The sequence below is a fragment of the Pholcus phalangioides genome, unplaced genomic scaffold (genome assembly GCF_987345545.1).
Source record: "Pholcus phalangioides strain wild (caught in Gottingen) unplaced genomic scaffold, Ppha-v1.0 ptg000003l_1, whole genome shotgun sequence".
Classification (NCBI taxonomy): Eukaryota; Metazoa; Arthropoda; class Arachnida; order Araneae; family Pholcidae; genus Pholcus; species Pholcus phalangioides.
The window spans coordinates 55758937-55784082 of NW_028301596.1; the positions used below are offsets into that span (position 1 = coordinate 55758937).

Sequence of the window (25146 nt, forward strand, 5' to 3'; positions counted from 1 at the left end):
GCGGTACAGACTGAATGTGCTGTGCTATGGTTCGTGAGGTGGCTGAGCGATCCGTCACTGCCATACGCACAATACGCCTGTCATCACGTGAAGTGGTGCACTGAGGTGGATGCGATCGAACACGTCGGTCCGTCGTACCCTCCTGCATCCAACGATCACATATCCGCATTACAGTTGTTTGGTTTCGTCCAACACGACTACCGATTTCCCTGAAAGATAATCCACAATCTCGGTAGGCCACTAGCCTTCCTCTGTCGAACTCGGATACTTGATCAAAAGATGATCGCTGTTTTCTACGAGGCATAATTGATCGTTTTTCTGAAAAAACCACAAGAAAAACACAATTGCCGTACTTCTAATCGTCGAAATCTCCAAGCCTTAAATAGCGCTTTGAAGTGGCGCCACAGGTGCGTCTGCGCTGAATTTCTAATCATTTGTATATCTCACCTCCGCTAATGCATGTTGTAAATTTCATATTATTTGCATGCTTCCTTCAGGGTGTTGCATTTACGGTGGCCAGCAGTGTAAAATAATGCTTACTATATTTTCATAAGCACAAAATTAGTCTTATTTTAAGTCTGAACACAGTATTTACACACACACACACACACACACACACACACACACACACACACACACACACACACACACACACACACACACACACACACACACACACACACACACACACAAACACCATGAAATATTGATCACACAAATCTTACGTACAATTCCCTAACAACACTATCCTCATGCTCACCTTGAATATCCAACGTTTCACCATTAATTTGAAACCGTTATCGAGAAAACTGGCGCTCTTCTGAGATGACATTTCGATCTCAATACTCCTTCCGTCAGACAAAAAATGTCTTACGCAAATGCTGGGGTGAGGTCACATGACCCCACGGAAACTTTGAAGAATGAAATAACGGAAAGAAAAAATAGAACGACCTCATAAATATTTGTCAAGAACGTATAAAAAACCTGCTTGAAAGGTACTGATAACAATATGCACCGGGTGGATTTCTTTGTCAAGGGAGGGGCATGTTGAGCAATTCGTGGGACCAGTTGAGGGTTAATAATTAATATTTATGTATTTCTTCTTTATTCTCTTGTTTTTGATTTAGTGGACTTTTCAAAATTTATACGTTTATTTTTTTTAATCTACCGAATTTTTAACAATTTTTATACTATTTTTGGTTAATATATTTTATCTCGAATGGTCTATTTTTTGAATTATTTAGATTTTGTTCGATTTTCTTAATTTTACCTCAGATTAAATTTACTTAATTTCATTCGGAAATTATTTAGAGTTAATTTTTATTTTCTCTCTAAATTCCTTATTTATATTATAGTCCTCAAATTGAACGTTTCCTGGTTTCTGAAAATATTATATTACGTTTTCTGATTTTCACAAATTTTGTATATGCTTCCTGGAGGCGCGGTAGCCCAGGTCGATAAGATACTCGCCTAAAGTACCAAAGGATGTTAAGAGGTGTGACGAGTTCGATACCCGGTTCGTCCTTGTCAGAAATCTTTCCTGACACAGGGGTACAACAGAAACGGCTACATGACCATAGAAAAAAGATTGCTACCGCAGGGAATCTCACATCGAGGGGTTAGCGCACCAACCTCTCGATGAGTGTAAAAACAGTCTGCCATTCAGAATCGGTAATAAATTGTAGGTCCTTATGTGTGTGTGTGGCCTAGTGTGCAGAAAATGACCGTGGTGTGACAAAAATGATGAAATATGTTTTCTACCAATTTCTTATGTTTTCTGGTTCCTACAATTTTTTGCTAATTTCTTCCTACAGTTTTTGTATATTTTTTCTGATTCCTATAATTTTTACTGATTTTTCATGATTTCCATGTCTTACTAATTTTTTTTTCAATTTTTACAGTTTTTACTAATTTTTCGTCATTCATACAAATATTCCCAATTTTCTGATTTATGCAATTTTTTTTCTGATCTCTTGAATTATTTTCTAATTTTTTTTGTGGATTTCTACAATTTATGCTAACTTTTGCACTGGTGTTCTTTTTTTAAATAAGTTTTCCTAAATTCTTTCTGCATTTAAATTTTTTTCAATGTTCTCAGAAATTTTTTAACGATGATATTTTAGAATATGTAACTCAAAATTTTTAATTCCTGTTTTACTATATATATACATATCACCATATGCAGTGTTTCTGAAGATATAATGCCTGCACACACACACTCTGAGCTCCCGAAAAACAATACTTGCTAACATAGCCTTAATCAGATAGAACACGAGTTACAAATAAATAATTAAATTCTATCATCTATCTATATATATAAAATTGATTTTCTGTGTGTCTGTGTCTGTGTGTGTATGTTCTCTATACAAATCTACAATTTTAGATCGATCGTCGCCAAATTTTGCATATATACCAAATGGGACCCGACTTGAACGATAGGCTACTTTAAAATTTCGTCAGACCAGGGCAAATGCCCCAAATGGGCAAAAAACTGTCCGGCAACAATGGTTTTTGGGCCTCAACAATCACTTTCCGAACGTTTACTTTGGTTACCGTGGTTCCCTAGCGATGAGTTTCAGACGTGTTTAATGTCTTTACAATGGTTTGTCACTTCTTTAATGCTGCCAGTTATGTATAATAGTTTATGCCTTTATAATGGTTTGCCACATTTTCAATACTCTCAGTAATGAGGCTTTTTGAATAGACGTCATAATCATCACCATCATCGCTTTGAGGGTCAGGAAAAGGGTGATCCTCATAGAAATCACTATTAAAATTGCCGATTTAACTGCATAAATACGGAAATTTAGTGGGGGGGGGGGTTTCCTGCCACATCAATAATTTTAAAAATTAAATTGAATTCTCGATTTTTGAAATATGGAATTCACTTGGAGATACGAAGCCCAGAAAATTAAAAATATGAATAATTTGCCGGATCTACTTTTGAGTTGGATATCCATGTAATAACATTGATTTCAACTTTTTATTTATATCTTCTCAAGCATGAAAATTAATGTCTCCGTATTGTCTTTTGATATTTATTTGCATAAATTCATATAGTTTAGGATGTTTTTAAAATTAGTTATGGGCCCCGTAAAGTGCATCGAAAAAATTCCACAGCTTTAATTAAGCATTTTTGGAAGCTCAAACAGGCAGAGATGGATAGCTTGAAGTTCAGGGGGAGGGAATCGAAATACCTAACACCCATAAAAAAAAGGGGGGGGGACTATTCATTTCTACGTTTCTTTAAATTTAGATTTATTTATTTCATGAGTCGCGCAGGACGTCGCCATATTGGTTAACTTAGACACGGTTTGCATGTCCCTCAAAGAAAGAGGGAGATATCACGTGTTTCTAACAGCCTCATTGAAGAAAACCCGGGCAGCGCCGGGTATTATAGCTAGTACAGTATAATAATCACATTTCCAGAGCAATTTATTATCGGTTCATTCCAATATACACACAGACATTGATGTATCTTTCTTTGATATTTGAAGCAATTTTCATATTAAAATTGAAATAAAATAAACAAGAAAGGATAAGTGTTTTGGTTTTATGATTAAGCAATGCAATAAATCCTTACATCATAGGAAAAGTTTTCTCTAGTTACAATCTTTTATGTTCAAAACTTCCAAGTTAAGAAAAAAAAACCATATTTTTGTTCTTCCAAAAACTCTTGTAATAAAAATTTTTTTCTCCTCGTATATATATATGAATATATTTTGCACTTTACTCCCCCCTTTTTTTCCAAAACTTCGACTTTAATTAAGGAAATTCGTTCGAGGCATTTCCAAGTTTATGGCTAAGTTATGATAAGAGTTATACGCAAGTTTGCTCTTTTTTGACGTATTCAAATTTATTTTTTTTATCCTGAAATTTATTTTTAAATTTTGGTCATTAAAAAACTTCTTATTATACATGTACTTTTCTTAATTATTTTTCATACTTGAAATTTATGGATCGGAAAATTGCAAGGGAGGAATACCGCGATTTCGTGTATTTCTCCATGACCTTCTGTTTTGATTGAAGCAATTGAAATTTAAGAAATTTTTAAGGAAAATATCTATAACCTTTCAAGAAAAAATTTATGTTAGGGAAATTATTTTATAAATTTTTAAAATAAGTACATTGATAGCATGTAATTTTCAAGTTTTATATCTTTTGAAATTATTCAGTCTAATTGTGAATATAATTATGACCCGACATTGATTCGATATGCTTTTCTTATTTGCAGATGCACCAGTATGCAGGCCGGCCCTAAAGACTACGTATTCCGTGACCATGGGAGAGATGGCAAGAGTCGAATGTCAAGTCGAAGCCGATCCACCGAAGGTAGATTTCAAGTGGAGTTTCAGCAACTCCGTCGACAGGCACTACAATGTTTCGTACACCAGTGCCGGACTGCGCAGCGTTGCCAGCTACACTCCCGGCGGAGCTAGAGATTTCGGCACCCTGTACTGCTGGGGAGCGAATTCCGTTGGCGAGCAGCAAAAACCGTGCATATTTACCGTCATACCAGTCGGTAGGTATTTGTATGAACTGTCATTCACTTATACAGTGTCATTGAAACAACTTAAAAAGGTTGCTGAAGATCATCATATCTTTATCAGCGCTTCTTAACCGGTAGCACGGGACAAGCAAAATATTCAGCGTGATGGCGGCATACCAAAATTAACGTAATTGATGAGATTCTGCGGCCATCCCATCTCATAGAGAACATAATAACCGATATTATAGTGTGTAAAATTTAAACATGTGTGCAGCATGAAAATAAACAATATATTATACTATAAATTTGATTTCTCGGCTGCACTCCAGTTTAAAACCAATAACCCCTTTTAAAAATGAAGAATCACGACAAAAGGTCTTTTTTCGATAGATGGCAGCATGTGTCCCAGCGCAACTTTTTTTTACCTTTTGTGATTTAGAATAGAACCTATTATTGTTACATTAGTCCATTACATTACATTAGTTACATTTACCACTGATGTCATCGAGAAGAAAAAAAAATTCATATTCATTGTCATTAGTTTTAAATTCAAATCTCATCATATTCGACACACCGAAATGTAATTCTGCTTAAACATAAAAATATGTTAACAGGTATTACACCGCATAAAATTTTAAACCAATGTGCAGCATAAAAATAAATAATGTATGGTACCATACCATACCATGCGCTGTTCTTTCATGATGCACACTGGTTGAAACAAACAACCTGTTTCAGGGGTTCTCAAACGTTTTCTACCACTGTGACAAATTTTGGCGACGCACAGTTTGAGAGAAGCCCTGACCTATTTTATCTGAAGAGTTATAACTAATGATTTTATTTTACTCGATAGATGGCAGCATAAATCCTAATGCAACTCTTTTTCCCTCTTGTGTTTCCATAATACAGCATATTGGTGTTACACTGGACCACTGATGCCATCAAAAAAATCCCATCGTAGTGGGTTGTCTATAGCAAAACAGACTCTTACCCCTTAATTTATTTCCCGTTGATATGCTTTTTTTTGCAAAAAATTAACAAAATCCGTTCTTAACTGAATTTGGTCAATTGTACTTGGATCTAAAATTATTTTAAATTTTATAGTGCTACATACTTACTATAGGAGTTCTCGAAAATTTGTGTTCCGCGGGCACCCTTCACAAAATTAATATTCAGTATACAGCAATGGAAAATTCAATGAGTCAATTTTTTTTTCATCCTAACTTACGGGGATTCCCTGGAATATCTCTAAGGACCTCCGATTAAGAACCCCTGACTTGCTGCCTCAACATACGAATTTTTTTTTTTATGACATCTACCAATATCTTCATCCAATCAATACACTCTAATATGCACATAAATCTCCACGCCTTGGTACCAAACGGCGATCTATTTTTTTTTTGTCCGCATAAGGTTTTAATCGCATTTATCTGAGACGTAATTTATATTGAAAAATAAATTCCATATATATATGATAAAATCATCAATTTCAAACTCAAACATCATTCAATTCAAAACTTCCATGTTGGATTTCACACACACACACACACACACACAGAGAAACTTATATAGATACTTTAATTAGTATTCAGATATAACACTGACGTAATGGAGTTCGAAAGTATATTTATTTAAGATTTGTCCTCCCTTTTAAACAAACATTTTCCTTCACAGGTAAACATTCTTGTACTTTACAGACATAAAAGGGGGACTGAGAGGAATTCAAATCTAGTTAGTTAGTTACCCGTTTGATCTGATCCCGTTTGTTCGGTACATATATTTACGGAATGTTGCCTTTGAGGATTTCTAAGGAAATAACTAATTTCGATTCTGAAATTCCGAGATATTAAATGATGGAGTTATAAAGAAAATTGGTTCTGTCGTTTTATTATTTAGAATGGATTTTGGAAAACTACGCGTTATACTCGAAGAGATGTAAAACTACTGCCTTTATCTTCATTTATAAATTTAGGAATCGAAGTTCATCATCTCTCTTCATGGGAACTGGCATTATGCAATTTCGGTACTTGAGGAATAATAGATCATGGAAACGGCTTGAATCGGGGTTTGACTCGATCAATAGCTTTTATCATGCATATTATCGTGCTTTAATGTCACTAAGGAGACATGATAATGGAAGGATTGGAGAACGCTGTGCCACCCAGAGCCTCACTGCGAAGGAACTGCACCAAATAACGCATTGGCCAAGAAATGTGATAACAGTTAGTTAGGGTTCATTAGGAAATTGCAAAAACCCGAACCATCCTAACATCATTATAAGTCCTTCCCTCTGACAAAACGATTAAATTTTGGGGGCTAAAAAAATATCATAATTGAATTGCTACGCGCAGTTATTCTCGGCCCCTCATACACCAAGCTCAAGCTATAACTGCGTTTGCTCATGCGTTCAAACGGCACTGGCAGAAACGCTGATTATGGGAGTATTTTTTTGAGTCTAAACACCTCCAATGAGGCTTTGCGCATTCATGTGGGTTTTATCGAGGGGGGCCTGAAGCTACAAACCTGCCGGTACATAACCAGCAGAGCGAGACTGGTTACGAGGACCTCGAGTAGATTAAATTTCAGAGGAATGAGATTTTGGGATAAGATGCCAAGTTACTTCTTTTCCCGCAGATGCAGATCAGATACAGATTCTGGAGAGGTATCCACCTCCTCTGTCTTGATCGATATACTCTTCATTTTTTCTGGCTCTTCGTTTTTATTTCGTATATTAATCTAGATTTTCTTATTGATCTTCATCCTTCTAGATTTATTTTTATCTGCATTCCTCTCGATTCGTTTCATTTACATTCCCCTGGTATCTTTCTGTTTATATTCCTCTATATTCCTCTAGATTCTTTTCAGTTACATTCGTGTAGATTCTGTCTTGATCTTCATTTTTCTAGATTTTGTTCTGAACTATGTTTCTTGATGCTGTCATGGCCTTTCTTTTAAATTTTTTGACCTAAATTCCTCTAGATTCTGTCCTGATCTCCATTCTTCTAGATTTTGACTTGATATAATTCCTTTTAGGTTTTGACTTGATATAATTCCTCTAGGTTTTGACTTGATATAATTCCTCTAGGTTTTGACTTGATATAATTCCTCTAGGTTTTGACTTGATATAATTCCTCTAGGTTTTGACTTGATATAATTCCTCTAGGTGTTCTCTTTATCTCCATGTCTAGTAAATTTTGTTCTGATCTACATTCTTCTAGGTGTTGACTTGATCTACAGTCATAGAGAATTTGCGCTGATCTACAGTCATATAGAGGTTTATCCTGATCCACATAATTCTAGGTTTTATCTTAATCTTAATTGTTCTAGATTTCGTCTTGATCTTAATTGTTCTAGATTTCGTCTTGATCTTAATTCCTTTAGGTTTTGTTTTGATCTACATTATTCTAGATTTTGTTCTGATCTAGACTCTTCCAGATTTTTGTCTTGGTTCAGATTCATCTACATTTCGTCTTGGTTCAGATTCATCTACATTTCGTCTTCATCCGAATTCAGAACAATATAAAACAAAAAACATTGTGACTTGTCTAGCATGCAGTATAGTTCTTACTTCTCTGGTTCCTGAAACCTCAAGATTTCATAGATACTGATTTCTTGTGAAAGTTATTATGATGCTGTATCGCTTTGAAACAAGGGGAAATTCCTTGAATTCTGTAGGATTGAGTCTGCACACACTTAGAGAAAATAGCGTGTGTTTTAGTAAATATATAACACATTGAAATGATTGTTTCCGATGTTACAGGTCCACCAGAAACTCTGCAGAACTGCTCAGCAACGAATATTAGTATGTCTTCAGTCACGATAATGTGCGAGAGAGGAAAGAAACAAGATTCCGACTTGCGATATAATCTCGAGATGTACATGTACGACAGCCATTCGAGAGCGTTCCTGACCAGCCGATCCATACCGATATTCTACGTGCCGGATCTACCTTCAGACACAGACCTCCTTTTCGCCGTGTACGCCGTGAACGTGAACGGCAAGAGTTCACCTGTTCTAGTCAGGGTTAGGACACTTAGGACACCTGTCGAAGAACGAAGTAAGAAATCTCTTCCTATCTGTAATTACTAATTTCGAATAAAGGGGAACAAAACTAAAAATCCCAAAAAAGTACGGTAAAAGTCCGTTATAACGACAGCTCAAAATAAGAGGAAAGATTGACGTTATAACGTAACTTCTCAACAACAAATGATATAAACGATTTTTAGTTTTTTGGAATGTAGAAACATAAATTGGGAAAAAACAAACTGGATGAATTTGCCTTTCTTTTTCCTTCCATTTTGAAATAACTTTGCTGAAATATGCATCTAGAGTTAATTTCTTATGCATGCGCAATGTTGATCGTATAACAAAAAGAAAACTATACCGGACGATGGAAGCCTGAATTTTTTTCGCAATTTCACTTTTTGTTTCATTATTTCATTATTTTATTCAAATTTGAATAAAAATTTCTTTTTCATAGCGAAAAAAAGTCTAAAATAATCGGATACTATCTCACTTATGCAATTTTGGCGTAAGAAAAGTCACAAGATCTGGCAGGGAAAAACTTACGACAGAAAAAAATGTTTCAGACCTGTTCGCCATGTGTCCAGTTTTGGAAGATTTCAAAAAGGGGGGGGGGAGAGGTGCACGAAATAACGAAGATGTCAAAACCAAGGGTCGTGCACCCCCCTGCCCAACCAACACACTTACAGATAAAGTTTCGTGTTTTTCCACCTCCCATATAGATAACAAGAAAATGAGATACAGCATGTGCTCCTCTTATATATATATTGGGAGGTAATAACATGCCCCGTTTAGAAACACCTATGAATAGGGTGAAGAGATTAAAAAAAGTCACTCTTTCTTGTCTATTTTATGCATAATTCGTAATGAAAGGAGAAAACAAAACTTGCTTTCGAGAATTTCTGTGTCGTTATAGCCGATGTGCTCTGATTTTCATTTATAAGCAATTCGCTGCAAGCGAATTTCTTTTGTAGCTTTAACATTAGCTGTTGAGAATCACTTGTGAATTACTCGTAATTACGAGATTCTTGTCATAAGCCGTACTCGTTATAATGGGCTCTTAAGGTATCCGACTACCTTTCTCGTCACTTTTCTTTAAAATTGTACTGGAGTGAACTTTAATAACATTTTTTAGTTGAAAGTGTCTCGAAATAGTGAAAACAGTGACAAATTTTTGTCTGCCTATGACATTTTCTATGAAAAAGTAGTTTTAAGGTCAAAATTTAGCCAAAATTCACGTGATATTCGAAACACGATTGAAAAAAATTTGTTAATGAAATACTTTGGGATTTTCACAGTACATTCAGCTAATAATGTTGCAGGTTATGAACCAAAATTTAAAGGATTGCATAATATGCTCATAAGTTACACCCAAATACGTTTATGTACGTGTGAGCTTTTTGAAATTTATCCTACATTTCGTCTATAAAACAATGCAATTCAAAAAAATATGTGTGATAAACCTTAGATTTTGGTTCATAACCTCAAAAATATATAGCGAAATATCACATTAAAATTTCTTAATTATGCAATGAATAGATCAATGCAATTTACAAATCATGTCACAAACTCGAGGAAAATGTCAAAAATGGTATTCTTAGTACACGTTTGAAATCTTTATTCGCGTATTACTTGTATGTAAAAACGCAACACTAAAGTGGACGTAACTTTGATTCTAAGCGTCATGTAAACAAAACGAGGCCTGCTTTGGAATCACAACAAATAGGGCTTTTATAAAAAATAAAAAAATGGAAATCCATATTTTTTCTGCCAAAATGACGTTTTCAACGTAGTCGGATACCTTAATGTATATGGAAATTAGATTTATTCAGCGTAATCTGCAGAAAGTACACTGCCTTCAGCTACCCACAGAACATTTTAAAAATATTTTCAAAAACTTTTCAGAAACAGGCCTCAATCGTGGAAATATATAGTCCTATAAGAACGCAACTGCGCGGTAGTGTCGTGCGGATCCAATTTCGAACCCCGTTCGGGGGCGCAGAGGTGGTCATCTGAAATTGGTTTGCTGCTGTTTTCTAACACTACACTCACAATTTGAAAAAAAAAGATGGCAGCTCTGAATCCGGCACAACTCACAATCGGTAGTGTTTGAGTATGTATGTAACTTAGGTACTTCATATTATATTGTTTCTCTGTGTCGCCACTGGTTGGCGCTGCCGTCGCGTGATTATTGTTCTTTTATTTTTCGCGCCTTCTTTGGTGAGTAGTCTTGTTGCACCGACTGGAGTCGGTCGTGCTTGTACACTCCGCTGCGAGTCTTTGCTTATGTAATAAATCTTTTAAAATTCGCAGATGATGTGAAGCTAATGGGGGTAATCGGAAATGAAAGCGATAGGGAGTTGCTCCAGACCAACTTAAACAGGGTTGCAGCTTGGGCAAATGAATGAAGCATGACGTTTAGCGTAGATAAGTGCATGGTCGCTCATTTTGGTTCGAACAACCCACGGTTCTCTTACGAGTTGAATGGTGTCACTATCCCGGATGCAACTAGAGTCACCGATTTGGGAATTCTCATTGACGAGCGACTTAAGTTTTCTGAACATTGTTCAGCGGTTGTCAAAAAAGCGAATAGAATGCTTGGTCTCATTTTCAAAAAGGTCTCTTCGCGTTCTCCTAAAGTCATTCTTCCGCTTTTTCGAGGCTTAGTTCGTCCTGGAATGGAGTATGCTGTAAGGTTTTGGAGACCATACCTACAGAGGGACATAGACTTGGTTGAAGGGGTGCAGAGAAGAGCTACGCGTGTCCTTATTGGCACACAGGGCTTGAGTTATGAAGAAAGACTTCATTTTTTGAATATGTTTACATTGGATGAACGCAGGTGTCGAGGAGATATGATCGAAGTGTTCAAAATTTTCAATGGGATGGATAGGATGGACCATGAACTTTTAGTACACCGCCAATCGACTGCTTTTACAAGGGGACACCAGTATCGATTGGTGAGGGACAATGCAAGGTTATGGTGTCGCAGGGAATTTTTCTCCAATAGGGTTGTTAATAAATGGAATAGCTTACCCCCGGAGGTAGTAAATTGTAACACAATTGATACGTTTAAAAAGAAAATACGATAAACATGTTGGGGTAAATCGAGAAGCTACCCATTCTTAGAATAAGACAACCATAAGTATTCTTTATGGGCATTGTATAATATTTTATCATGTGTATATATTGTTTATTGTGTTAATTGCATTTTTAATTGGGTTGCTGTATTTTTGAAACATATGACAACCATATTTTTATGGGCATCTTTTTATCAGCCACCTCGTTGGGCATTTTGCCTGTTGTGGCGTTGTATTTGTATTTGTATTTATTGAAACCTGGCGTTCTCCGTATATATCAGCGTGTTCGTCGTTCGTATACAGGTAGTAGATTGCCCATGGCGATAGAACGAAGTTCTGCTCGGTTCCAAACAAAGAAGCTCTTTAACTAACCTCCTTTGCTTCTATGATCACGTGACTAAGGCTTTGGGTAAGAGCAAAAAAGTAGACGTTGTTTACCTTGATTTCCAGAAGGCATTCGATCGGGTCCAACATGGCAAACTCTTGAAGCGTTTACACGAGATTGGAATTGGGGGCAACTTGCTGAATTGGACAGAATCGTGGTTAAGAGATAGGTCGCAACGAATTATGGTGAACGCAGAATTCTCTGGTTGGACAGACGTCACAAGTGGAGTTCCTCAGGGAAGTATCCTTGGCCCCATACTTTTTTCACTTTTTATCGATAAACTCGATCAGGGTATTGATGGGATAACTAGCAAATTCGCAGAAAATGTGAAGCTAATGGGGGTAATCGGGAATGAAATCAATAGGGAGTTGCTCCAGACAAACTTAAACAGGATTGTAGCATGGGCAAATGAATGGAGCATGACGTTTAGCGTTGATAAGTGCATGGTCGCTCATTTTGGTTCGAACAACCTACGGTTCTCTTACGAGTTGAATGGTGTCACTATCCCGGATGCAACTAGTTTCACCGATTTGGGAATTCTCATTGACGAGCGACTTAGGTTTTCTGAACATTGTTCAGCGGTGGTCAAAAAAGCGAATAGAATGCTTGGTCTCATTTTCAAAAATGTTTCTTCGCGTTCTCCTAAAGTCATTCTTCCGCTTTTTCGAGGTTTAGTTTGTCCTGGACTGGAGTATGCTGTAAGGTTTTGGAGACCATACCTACAGAGGGACATAGACTTGGTTGAAGGGGTGCAGAGAAGACCTACACGTGTCCTTAATGGAACACGGGGCTTGAGTTATGAAGAGAGACTTCATTATTTGAATATGTTTACATTTGATGAACGCAGATCGAGGAGATATGATCGAAGTGTTCAAAATTTTCAATGGGATGGATAAGATGGACCATGAACTTTTAGTAAACCGCCAATCGACTGCTTTTACAAGGGGACACCAGTATCGATTGGTGAGGGACAATGCAAGGTTATGGTGTCGCAAGGAATTTTTCTCTAATAGGGTTGTTAATAAATGGAATAGCTTACCCCTGGAGATAGTAAATTGTAACACAATTGATACGTTTAAAAAGAAAATACGATAAACATGTTGGGGTAAATCGAGAAGCTATCCATTCTTAGAATAAGACAACCATAAGTATAATATTTTATCATGTGTATATATTGTTTACAATTTTTGTTAATTTTTAATTGGGCTGCTGTATTTATGAAATATATGACATCCATATTTTTATGGGCATCTTTTTATCAGCCACCTCGTTGGGAATTTTGCCTATTGTGGCGTTGTATTTGTATTTAATACGCCCGAGTGGCGTGGTGGTAAGATGCTCGTCTACCACAGTGAAGGTTGCCGTCAGGTTCGAACCGGGGGAAGACTACAGATAACAAGATGTTTCCCCGACATGCTTGAGGAAACCACCGACAGATGGCGCCTTCATTTCCAACCCAACTAGCTAACGACAGTAAATTGCAGTACAGCGATATGGCGGGAGTTGGTGTGTGGTGAAGTAATAGTACTCCTTTAAAAGAACGAGAATGGGTTTCCTACGTCATGCAACTTCTCGTAAGACGATTCCATTTCTATTCGATCTTAAAGCAACCTAAAAAACGGGTTTAGCAACTGCGTCATAAATATTTCCCGTTTATTGTCTTCAGTGCTACTTCAGCGTCCTATAAAATTAATTTATAGCTCCAAGGCGAACCGGAACTGAACACTGTTAGAAATGACTTGAAGACAGAAGATAAAAACCAGTTTACGCCAAGGTTGCGTGCTTGCATACCTGGAGAAGTCTGCTGAGTTTTTCCCCCACGTCAAAACGGACCTTCTTCTCCATTCTCCAGAGGGTTCCGAAGTCCACTCTGGTTGTTGCATAATTCTAACATATATTTGATGTTTGGATGATTAACATCTCTTTCTCTAAGCATAAAACTACTACCAAAAGCAAAGAGAAACAAAGGTGATCTTCACATTTTCCAGCACCCTTTCAGAGAATTTCGTCACGTTATTAGTATTATTATTACCGTTATTATGAGGCATATGATTTATTCTAAGAGAAAGTTCGAGAAATGCGGCTTACACACAAATTAAAGTGATGTACATCGGCTTTTTGAGCACGTCCATCAACGATGAGAGAGGCGTCGAGAAGGGAATTTTCAGATTTCGCTGCTATTAATATTCACCAAATTGAGAGAGAGACGGAAATCTATCTAATTACCATTGATTGGCTTTTCTTCTTGTTTGTGGTGAGAAGTGATTAGGATTTCTCCTCATCAAAATTAGAACACGGGCACGCAAACCGATTGTGAAGACCTGGTTTCGGATATCTCCACGACTCGTTCTATCCGAAAAACCACGGGTGCAATAACTCCTCAGTCCGCGGGCCCGATATGCGGTAATTCTGCTACTCGGGAGGGCCTCGAGTAAACTTGTACAAGATATATTGGGTGACCATATTACTCTATTTTACGGAGCTTTCCGAAATTTTTGTCGTCCAAAATTTTTTAAAAATTTTACCGTTTCATCTTTTATTTTTACCAAAGCGTACTTGAATTTTTGAAATCTAGAGCATCTTATCTCGTAGGTCGATAAGATATTCTATACTACCTACGCTTTGGGGCCAAAGGCATTCGTGATCATCGTCAAGTTGGCTTATATTTTCCTGGAAAGTTATGTTCAAGTTAGTTGTGGCAATCCATCAAACCATAGTCACGATGCGGTAACCCTTTTCTTTTTCCGAAATTTGGCAGAAAAACTATATGTTTATACATTTATTTTTATAGTTTTTTTCTCACAAATTTCACTTTTTTTCCTCTCGCATCACATTAAGCTAATCCAATACACCTGCTATAATTATATAGACATGTATCACACGTTGGCGATTAAAAAAATGGATTTCGCTAAAACCGGGCAGTTTTACATCAGTACATCGAGCTTTAGTCAGGAATCTCCGGCCACTTCTCGAAATGTCCAGCCAAAATCCGAATCATTTCTGCAATTCGGACTTTGGTCCAACCAAGTCACGAATTGGCCGCACTTCGGGCTTTGGCAGAGTAACATCTATGCCTGTGGATAAGTGACACCCATGGGACAGAAAATTTTGTCCGCTAACGAGGACTGTGTAAATGGATAGCAAAATACATGGAGGCCCATCAACGTAATTTGTAAAAAAAATTGTCGGTTATCTGGAGGCGTCCGCTAAAGAAGAATGTCCGTTAAGGGACGTCTGAAACAATGGTTTTCAACCTTTGAGACAGTGCTCGGGCCAAAAACAAAACTTCCATGAAGCCCAATGGCCAACAAGTCATAATGCGGTGTGTCTATTCATGCAGCGGCATCTTCACGGGTGGGTTTACGGCTTCGAGTCAAATAGGGATAGGAATCATTATTGGGGAATTATATTTATTTTGAGATCATTTCCTATTAAATATGAATTTTTATAAATTCTTCAATTATTTTCATATCAAATATGAATTTCATTAATTCTGAGAAATTATTATTTTTCTATTAAATACGGATTTTAATAAATCTTGATTACTCCAGCTAAAATATAATTCAAATTGTCCTCCACCTTAAAATTCATGTCGTCTCTCCTGTGGGGCGTCGGCTCCACGTTGGGAAACATGGCTCTATTCATTTCTCCTTAATGATCCCCCTTTCTTTTTCAGTATATCACGAGAAACAAGATAACGAGGAGAAAGAATATTATCCATGGCTAGGGCTAAGCCTTCTAATTACTGGAGCCATCGGATGTGCCATAGTGTTTCTGGCTGCAGCTCTGTGGAAGAAGTTCCGTGTCATCGCTGGATGCGAGAAATGTAAGCACTGATTACAGGAATTTAAGACATACTAAAGCTATCGTATTTTTAATGATAATGATAATTGCGATGACTATAATGTGTGTTCAACTTTTTAAACTAAAATTGAACTTCGACTAACTTTGAAAATCACACTGTTATACACTCGTGTGTAAAATTAAGAGAATTTGCACATTTTGTGTGCATTTGAGGTATCCTCTGCCCATGTGTTTGACAGAGGGTCTCTAGCTGCTAGGAGGTATAGAGAGCAGATCTTAGAGCCCTATGCTGTTTCAGGAGAGCAGTGTGCCCTCGGTTCCTGTTCATGGAAGACAACGCTCGTCCACATCGGGCTCATCTGGTCAACGATTATCTGGAAAGTGAGAATATTCGGCGTATGGATTGGCCAGCCAGATCTCCTAACCTAAACCATATAGAGCATGTCTGGAACGCTCTTAGGATGGCAATTGCATCTCTCCATCCCCTTCCAAGAACCATCCCGGACCTGAAAACTGCGTTGCTGCAGGAGTGGGACTGATTGCCTCAGGGACTCCTCAAATGCCTCGTGTGCCGTATCTCTGTGCCACCTTTCTGACTGTGAGAGCGGACCATACCCCATATTATACTAATTTTCGGTTCCATCTCGCAACGTTGAGTTTAGACATTCCTGCAATGCTGAGCTTTACTGACAACCACGCGCGTACTATAACTCATGTATGGTACATCATTTTTTCTCTGTTATAACTGTGAAATTGTACCCCACGCGCACGCACGCACACTTCCATTTTTTTTTATCGACGCTGATGCAAGTGTTCCTACGCACATGCGCAAAATTCTACAGAACTGCTTCCTTTGGCAGCCATGATGAAAAAATGTAGTCAATGTAAAGTATTTTGATCTGTTTTTTAAGGTCCTGATATTTAGCAGCCGGGTGCTGTCATGACCCCACCTGACGTACTGAAACGGAGCTCATAGACCAGAGTCTTTGGTGAGTTCCTAGTCTAGAATTTTTGCACGGACCTCTCTGTAAAACTTTTAGGTTCATTTTAATATTTTAGCAAATTCAACTCTTTCGGTAAAAATAATAATGGGATTCATCCCAGGCTAGGGTGGCGAGAGAGTGCCGGTATTTGACTAACAAATGCACTGCCCCAAAAAATGCTTTCGGAATAGCTGTTTGTTCCAGTATTTTCTCCGCTATTGAAAAATTCAATAAAATGAAATTATTTTTGGGAATTTGACTGTTTCATTTTGAAGCTTCAAAAACTACAATACCGACCTTTTCTAAAGTTTTGAATAGAGAGGACTGTGTCATCAACACGGCCGCAAGTTCGGACAAATATGTATCTTAGACATCATTACAGAACGGAATGACCAGCGCGGTAGTAAATCCGGGCCACCCTTACCAGACGCAGGAAAATAATCGTAGGGTTCTCCGCATTCTTTTCAAAGAATATTATACCGTCAACTAGGGGTGGATTTGTTCGGTTTCAAAATTGAAATTGAAAATTTTCATTCGACCCGTTGATCAAGAATAAAAATGAAAATTTTTGTGTTTGGTTGGTACATGGTTCGGCCGCTGCTGTGGCAGAATAGTCATAGTGACGGACTCGCATTGCGAGGACACGGGTTCAAACCCCACCGTTGTCACAGTGGTGATCGGCTGAAGTTGGTTTTCTGTGGTTCCAAACTTTGAGGCGCGAATGCGAGGCGATCTCCCAGTTAAAAAGTCTCGTACAGACAGCAAAAGTCCTACAACGATACAATTATTCAATAATTAAATAAACTTAATCATTACAGTTCACTCATAGTTAGAAAAATTGAAGGCGGCACTGCACATAACAAGCATTGCACAGAAACAGGCTTAACATTAGGTTCACAACACTTACATGCACAGCTTCTAGCATGGCCCAGGTCTTCTACGAATGAAACAGAGCGGCGGGCCATGATCTGGTTAGGGGGAGGAGGAGATACATGGTTCGTAAATATGATTTATGCAGTTTCTATTTTAATGGGTTACCCCTCTTTGTTTTTATGAAAAAATAGTAGCAGGTTCGGCAAAGTCACCCGCCATAACGGGGTGACTTTGCCAACAACCTGATTTGTGCATGTAACAAAGATGTGAGCCAACTTGATGGGGTGTCAAGAGAACTGCAATGACAACAAAAATAACGCAAAAAATGCAATCAAACTTTATTTTTAAAATATATGACTCAATTATGACTCTTCATTAAAGCTGATTCACAAAACTTTACGATAAATTAAAAAAAAAGACACATTAAAGTTGGAATTAGGTAAATTATATACATTAAAAATTAATTTGTTGTTATAAGGATGTAAGATTACTGAAAAAATTAATTTCACATTCAAATTTCAAAGAGAAGAAAGAGAAAAATTGACTAAACCCGATGGTTTCATTGCAATGTAAGTTAATACACAGAGAAAACAACTTAAAATGGTGCGAAGTTAGAAGCATTTATTATCTTTACAAAATACGTAAAATCTCCAATATTGAAAGAGTTGAAAGAAAAAAAAAAATCCCGGAACACCAAAATGAGAAAACATACACGTTAAGGCAGTAAAAGTTATAGGTTGAATGGTTGCCACAAAAATTTCACGAGTTCGCCCTGGATCAGATCATGAATGAGGTGAGGCTATTGTTATTTTTATAAAAAGAGCGAATCTCGTCTTTAAAATAAACTTCTATTTTTTTCCAAGCTGTTGAATAGTTCCAATTCATATTTATGTCATAAGATTTCATCCATTTATAACTTTCAAGTTGGCACTTTGAAGCCAAATGATGATTAGAATGTAGGCAAAGTGACCCGGAATTTCACACTGAAATAAAAATATTCCGGTGAGATGTAAAACCAAAACCTTCCAGTAGCTTTACAATCTTCATTTCATCTAAATAAGATAATAGAAAGGGATGGGACTCGACTGGTTATCAAAAAGGCTGTAAAATGAGAGTTTGAAGTCTTAAAATTTTTCTTGATATTGAATCACGTCGAAAAACCAGCCTATATTGGCGATAACTCTTATCAAGAAATGCCCCTAAACCTTAGGACGTCTCATTTAAGTGTAAAACAAATGCCATCACCACTGCAGTACCACAAACGACCAACCAAGTAAGTTTTACACCTGCAGAAAACACACGCATTTTTTTTTTCAAAACTGAAAAATTGGGCAAAGTCACCCAAGTATTATACTACCAAGTACGATATTCCTTGTAAAGAAGAGAAATGCATGTAAATATTTTTTTTTTGCTTCCAAATAGATAAGCTCTGCTCTAGTATTTCTGCTGCCTCTATAAAATGAAAGTGAAACTCAGTTTTAATTCTTAAAATAGGATGGTTGTTGATTGTAACCCATTAACGACGACTTTGATTTTTTTTAAACAAAAAATAATGAGTGGAACCACTTCCACCATTTATTGGCAAAAAAAAAAACCCTTAAAATTTAGAATGGCAAATTTTCTTGCCAACCGGCGTTAATGGGTTGAATCAACGTGCAGGATGGGAACAAACAATATGTGGTATGAAATGACAAATTTTCATTTCGATGCTGTATATCGGTATAATTTTTATGCGCCAAAATACTGGTTACTATGTGCTTTTGGTATATACAAGAAATGTTATTCAGCAAAAAAAAACCATATTAACCGGTATTTTGGTGCATAAAATTTGCACAATATGCATAAAATTAAAAAATATGTATAGTTTCATAATTACACGTTGCTCATTTTCATTCTGCTCATCGATTTAAATTTAAAAACCATTTAATTTTAAGAATTATAACAGATAGTTTTCATTTTATTCAATAGGTGACAGCAGGGGGTCCTAACTTGAAGGGGCGTGATAGCCTAGGTAGATTACATATTCGTCTAAAGTACCAAATGATGTTTAGAGGTGTTGCGAGTTCGATATCCAGTTTTGTCCTTGTCAGAAACTTTCCAGATGCAGGGGTACATTAAAAACTGTGACATGACCACACGAAAAAGATTGTTCTAGCAGGGACTCCCACGAGGGGTTACCGCACCGACATCTCAGCGAGTATAAAAATGGCTGCCGTTCGGAATCGGCAATGAATTGTAGGTAAAGGTCTAACTAGCCCTCGTGTGCAGCAAATGATCATGGTGCGACAAAAATGATGAAATGATCAAACCTAGCTTGAAGCGGTTTCTCGTATTTATAATAGCAAAGTATAAAACTATGAAATATAAGTCAGAAGATTCGGATATTTTTTCCTTCAATTTTTTTCCCACCGGTTGGCAAATCATTTGTCCCATTTATGCCGGTTCGCAAAAAATTTTCACTTCATTTCAGCGATCTGCAATAGGAAAAAGGGTTGAAGAACATTGAGCTAAACCATTCAAGGCTCAAGATATTGATCCAATAAGTAATTTTATCCACTGCCTTACAATTCGACACTATAATACCCTCTGAAGTTTTCTTCAGGATTTGTCAGTTTTTATCACTGACTTAGCGTTATGTTCCTGGTTTTATCAGGATCTGTCCCGGTTTCCCAGTCACCTCCCGGCGATCTGGCTACCCTATCCTAGGCCCATGCCTGCCCAAGTCTGGTCTCACACCGTAAATTGGTTATGAATCTATAAGCTAGGTCAGGTAAATTGTAATTTGGTGACTTCGTTTCCGACAGTAGTGTGAAAAATTATAATTAGTGGTTTGACTAATTTTAGATTTTTAATTGGTGACGAAATTTCATTTGAATTTCCATATTTGTCTCAAAATATCTATTAAAAAATTATAACACTTTTAATATTTTTTATGTTAATAAATAAATTTGTTTCAAAAACTTTCTAAAATGCATCCGGTGATAATATTTTTCGGTGTATTTATTCGGGGCATCCATTGTTTTAAGGGGGTTGGCGCACGCAAATTCTCCAAAAAAACCACATTTTAAAATTTTTCTATTTTCAAATATTATGAAATTTTCTGCGTCTGTGTTCAAGTTTTTCTTCTATCTGGACTTCGTAGAAATATTTCAACATAAACTGCTAGCAGGCATTATATAGTATATGCTGATGCTTTCAACAGAAATGCTTTTTTCTCAAAACTAAGTCTTTCGTTAGAACACCACTTATTCAAATATCTTGAAACTTTTTTCGTCACATACTTTAATACGAGGATTTTTCATTAACTAAAATTATTTAAAAAATTTTATGTCACAAAATATGGGTACATTTTGGTTATTTTTGAAAAGTTGCATGTTGTTGAAGTTAAAATTCGAGAAAAAATAACCAACAACTATATAATATTCTAAATGCTATTGTTAAATTGTATAGAAATATGTCCGTAAAATTTAAGAAAAAAAAATTGAATATCTAAAGTGAATAGAAAAATTTTAAATGCTCCTTAAATGAAGGCGATTTTTCCCATAGGGAAACATGGAAAGCCAAGATCGTGCACCGACCCCTTTAAGTTACGTGCCCAAGAAAATGCAGGTCAAGACAAAGTCTAAAGAATGAACATCAAGATAGAATATAAAAAATCTAGATCGTGACAAAATCTTGAAGAATCGGGATCAAGGACATATCTAGCATTATGCAGATCAAGACAAGAATCTAGATCTAGAAAAATGCGCTTAAAAAAACAAAACAAAACACACACACACACAGACAAACAAACAACAACAGATCAAGACGAAATTCACAAAAATGGTCGAAGCTAAATCTAGCAAAGTGCAGACCAGGAAAAATACTGGCAAAATTCAAATCAAGGTGAAATCTAAAAGAATCCGGATCAAAATATAGTTCTTACGTATCGTGTGTCATCAATCGAATAATCGATCACGGTATTGCTTATTTTCCGATTAGTCATCTGTCATGTTTACAATTTTGACATTATTTTTGCACATGTGCAATGTGTCTACACTCTACAGAATTCTTTCGGTCACAAATGGAAGACATTCGGAATTGTATAGATTGTACGATGGAAATGTATGAGAAAACGATGGAAATGTATGATCGAGCGCTTTATCTCTTGAAAAATTATGTCCGTTCTTGAACGTAACAAATTTATAATCGAACGGGTGTCATTGTACGATGTGAAGTATATAGTCCGAATGACATGAGTGATGGCAAGATTCGTAAAATGAATGCTGAAGAATTATCACGCACATTCGCGAACCTTGTGTCATCACTTATGACATTTCGACAATACACTTCACAGATCTCGCCGTGAATCTTCGCCGTTTGATATTCCTTAGGCCGGTATTAAACTATAAAAGTTTTAAAAAGTTATTTTATGAAACTTGAAAAATGCAACCAATAAGCGTATCGGTTACATTCGGGCAAATGCAACCGATCAGCCTATTGGTTATATTTTTCACGTTTTATAAAATAACTTTGATAAAATTTTGTTAGGCAATTTTCGAGAAATTCAAAAACATGTATTTATTCTACTAATTTCGAATATGCCACCGCAAGTCTTCTCATTTTTATCAGAAGTTTGAGAAAAAAAACATGATTTCCACGCCATAATCACGGATTCATTCGAGAGCGGAAATATGTTTGGAAACATTATCTGTTTTTCTTTGAAGAAAAACATCATCATCAATTTTTTTTCTCTCAAATAATAAAGAAGAGAAAAAAAAAGTGAATAAATTGAACGCAAAATTTTTTGGAAAGTTATTTATTTTGATAATGAAGTGGGAAAAAACCACCACAAAAAAAAAGTAAAAGAGGTAACACAAATTCCTATTTCGAACCTTTTCCAATACAAAATCATCGTAAAATAAAAAACAATTACTTTGCATTTTTATTAAGAAAAGAAAGTAAAAAAACAAATTCTTTCATCATTATGTTAATGTGTATTTTCCATACATATGTCATAAATTTATTTATCAATTTTTTTAAGGCATTTAATAAACTGACTTTGAAGGTGAAAACAAATTCACGATTCGAATCACTTCCGTAAAAGAAATTTAAAACATTTACGAAGAAAAAAAAATTAAGACAAAAATTTCCATTTTATGCAGAAATTTGTTGTTTGATACAAAAAAAAATAAAATTTGGATTTTAGTTCATTATTAATGGAAATGCTTCTCTTTGGCTCTAAAGTAATATTTCTTTCGCATAAATGAAGGTTGCGTTAATACTGTTGAAATTTCACTTTTCCCTTAGAATTTTTTTTTATTAAGTAATCAAAATGGAAAATATTCATTTTCTTGTGTCCGGAAATGAATTTGATTTTCACTTTTCATCTGCAATATGTTTGGCAATATGAATGTTTTTGGAATAACAAAGTAATGGATGTTTTCGAAAGAGCTGTTCCTATTTGAAACTATCTACTCGTATCAACAACGAAGCCTTTTTTTGGGCAATTTTATTCATCTCTTTACCTGCTGTACATCCGTAGAGTAAAGTGATGTGGATCAGTGTTCTTCAATTTTCTTATACTTGCAGGCAATTAAGTAAACAATTTCGTGGAGTTAATTAATGGAAAAAGAAATAGTTTGTGAACCCGCGAAAAAAGAAATTAATCGGAGAAAAATTCCTTAACCTTCTGTAATTTTTTTATATTTCATATTTATAATGAAATATTATTCACTCCAGAACCAGCTTTGGGTTAGAATCCGTGCTGCCACCTGTCAAATAAAAATAAAAGCATCTGTTATAATTCTAGTGATATTGGTTGGTGGTTTGAAAACCTGCACAGCACATCAAAATATATAATATCGTATAGTGTTTGTTTTTATGCCGTATATTGGTATAAAATTTATATGCCATAAATATCAGTTGATAAATGTTTCTGTTTGTCCCAGAACTTCAGCTATTATTATACTAAGGTATATAGGGGTGTTATACTACCCAATAATTACTCACGTGATTCTTTGTGAAAAACTACGTAATATAGAAAAGTGATTTATGTTCTATGTAAACAGGCTAGAATCAACAACGAGATTAAGCTACGCTGTATAATAATTTACCAGATTTAACAACCAGCTACCTTTATTGCTTTTTAAGCTGCCTTTATTTGAACTGACCAGATTAGACGAGAGACATTGTCCTATATGGTAACTGACCAGATCAGACGAGAGACATTGTGCTATATGGTAACTGACCTGATTAGATGAGAGGCATTGTCCTATATGGTAACTGAGCAGAGAGCAGATTCAACAACTAGATACAGTTGCCTTATATGGCACTATCTACAGCACCTTCTAGCCATGAAAGAAACACCTACCCTCTAGTCATGAAACAAAACCATTGACCAAACACATTCACGATGGTTATCAAGATCAATGCCACTTCAACAGCTGCTTGGTGGCGGTTTTTCAGTGCGACACTAAAAAACGTTACGGAAATCGGCCACCGAAACGGAACAATCGGATTTCAGTGCGGGGGAGTGGAGCGAAAAACTCGATTTAATATGCTGAACTACGCAGGTCTCATGAAATTACGGTTATTACGTACCGGTCAAATTATGTTTCTGACGTCATCTAGTAATGGTTTCTAGAAAAATCGAAATTTGGAGGAAATGGCACTTGTGGGTGTGTGTGAATGTCTGCTTCCATAAAAGAGAACGGAAGTTAAAAATAACAAAATCGCGTGAATTCGAATGAGTTTCCGGTTGCAATGCATTCCCGTCCTAACTCGTTTCTGGCGTTTCATGGTAATAACTGTGATTGGCGATGCTAAGAAGTGTGAAAAAAATTCTTCGAATATATACATTCTGTGTGAAATCTATTTTTGATTCATCTCTGAATTTGTAGTAATGATCTCAGACTGAAGATGATTTGAAAAAAAAATGTAACAAAATAATCAGGTACAGCTGCCCTGTATGTAAAATGATCAGATTCAACCGTACACAGCTGTCTTGTATTGATCAGATTCAACCGTACACAGCTGTCTTGTATTGATGAGAGATTCAACAACCAAAATACAGCTTCCCTGTATGCAAACTTATCGGATTCAACACAACCCAACACAGCTGCCCTTATTGAACTGACCAGGTTCAACCAGATACAGCTACCCTGTATTTATCAGATTAAACAAAACAACAGATGTGCCTTGTATATAAATTTTCCAGATTCAACCTGATGTAGCTGTCCTGTATGGTAACTGATCAGATTCAATAACCTGATGTAGCTGCACGGCTCCCTGTATATAAACTGGATAAATTCAATGAGATTGAAACCAATACAGCTGCCCTGTATAAAACCTAACCAAACCGATACAGTTACTCTGTATCTAAACGAACAGATTCAACAAGCAGATACAGCTACCCTGTATGTAAACCGACCAGATTCAACCAGATACAGCTACCCTGTATGTAACTGACTAGATTCAACCAGATACAGCTGTCTCGTATGGTAACTGATCAGATTCAATAACCAGATACCT

At 36.3% G+C, this 25146-nt stretch overlaps 1 protein-coding gene across 2 annotated transcripts in view; it reads left to right on the forward strand.

Annotated features, from left to right (window-relative positions):
- Nucleotides 1-25146, forward strand: part of LOC149088921 (adhesion molecule nephrin-like) — a 79042-nt gene that overhangs the window by 45290 nt on the left and 8606 nt on the right. For both annotated transcript variants that reach the window (XM_089250841.1, XM_089250848.1), the window contains exons 9-11: nt 4235-4522; nt 8250-8546; nt 15651-15800. In XM_089250841.1, coding sequence (XP_089106967.1) covers nt 4235-4522; nt 8250-8546; nt 15651-15800 — 735 coding nt within the window. The remainder of the gene's footprint in view (nt 1-4234; nt 4523-8249; nt 8547-15650; nt 15801-25146) is intronic.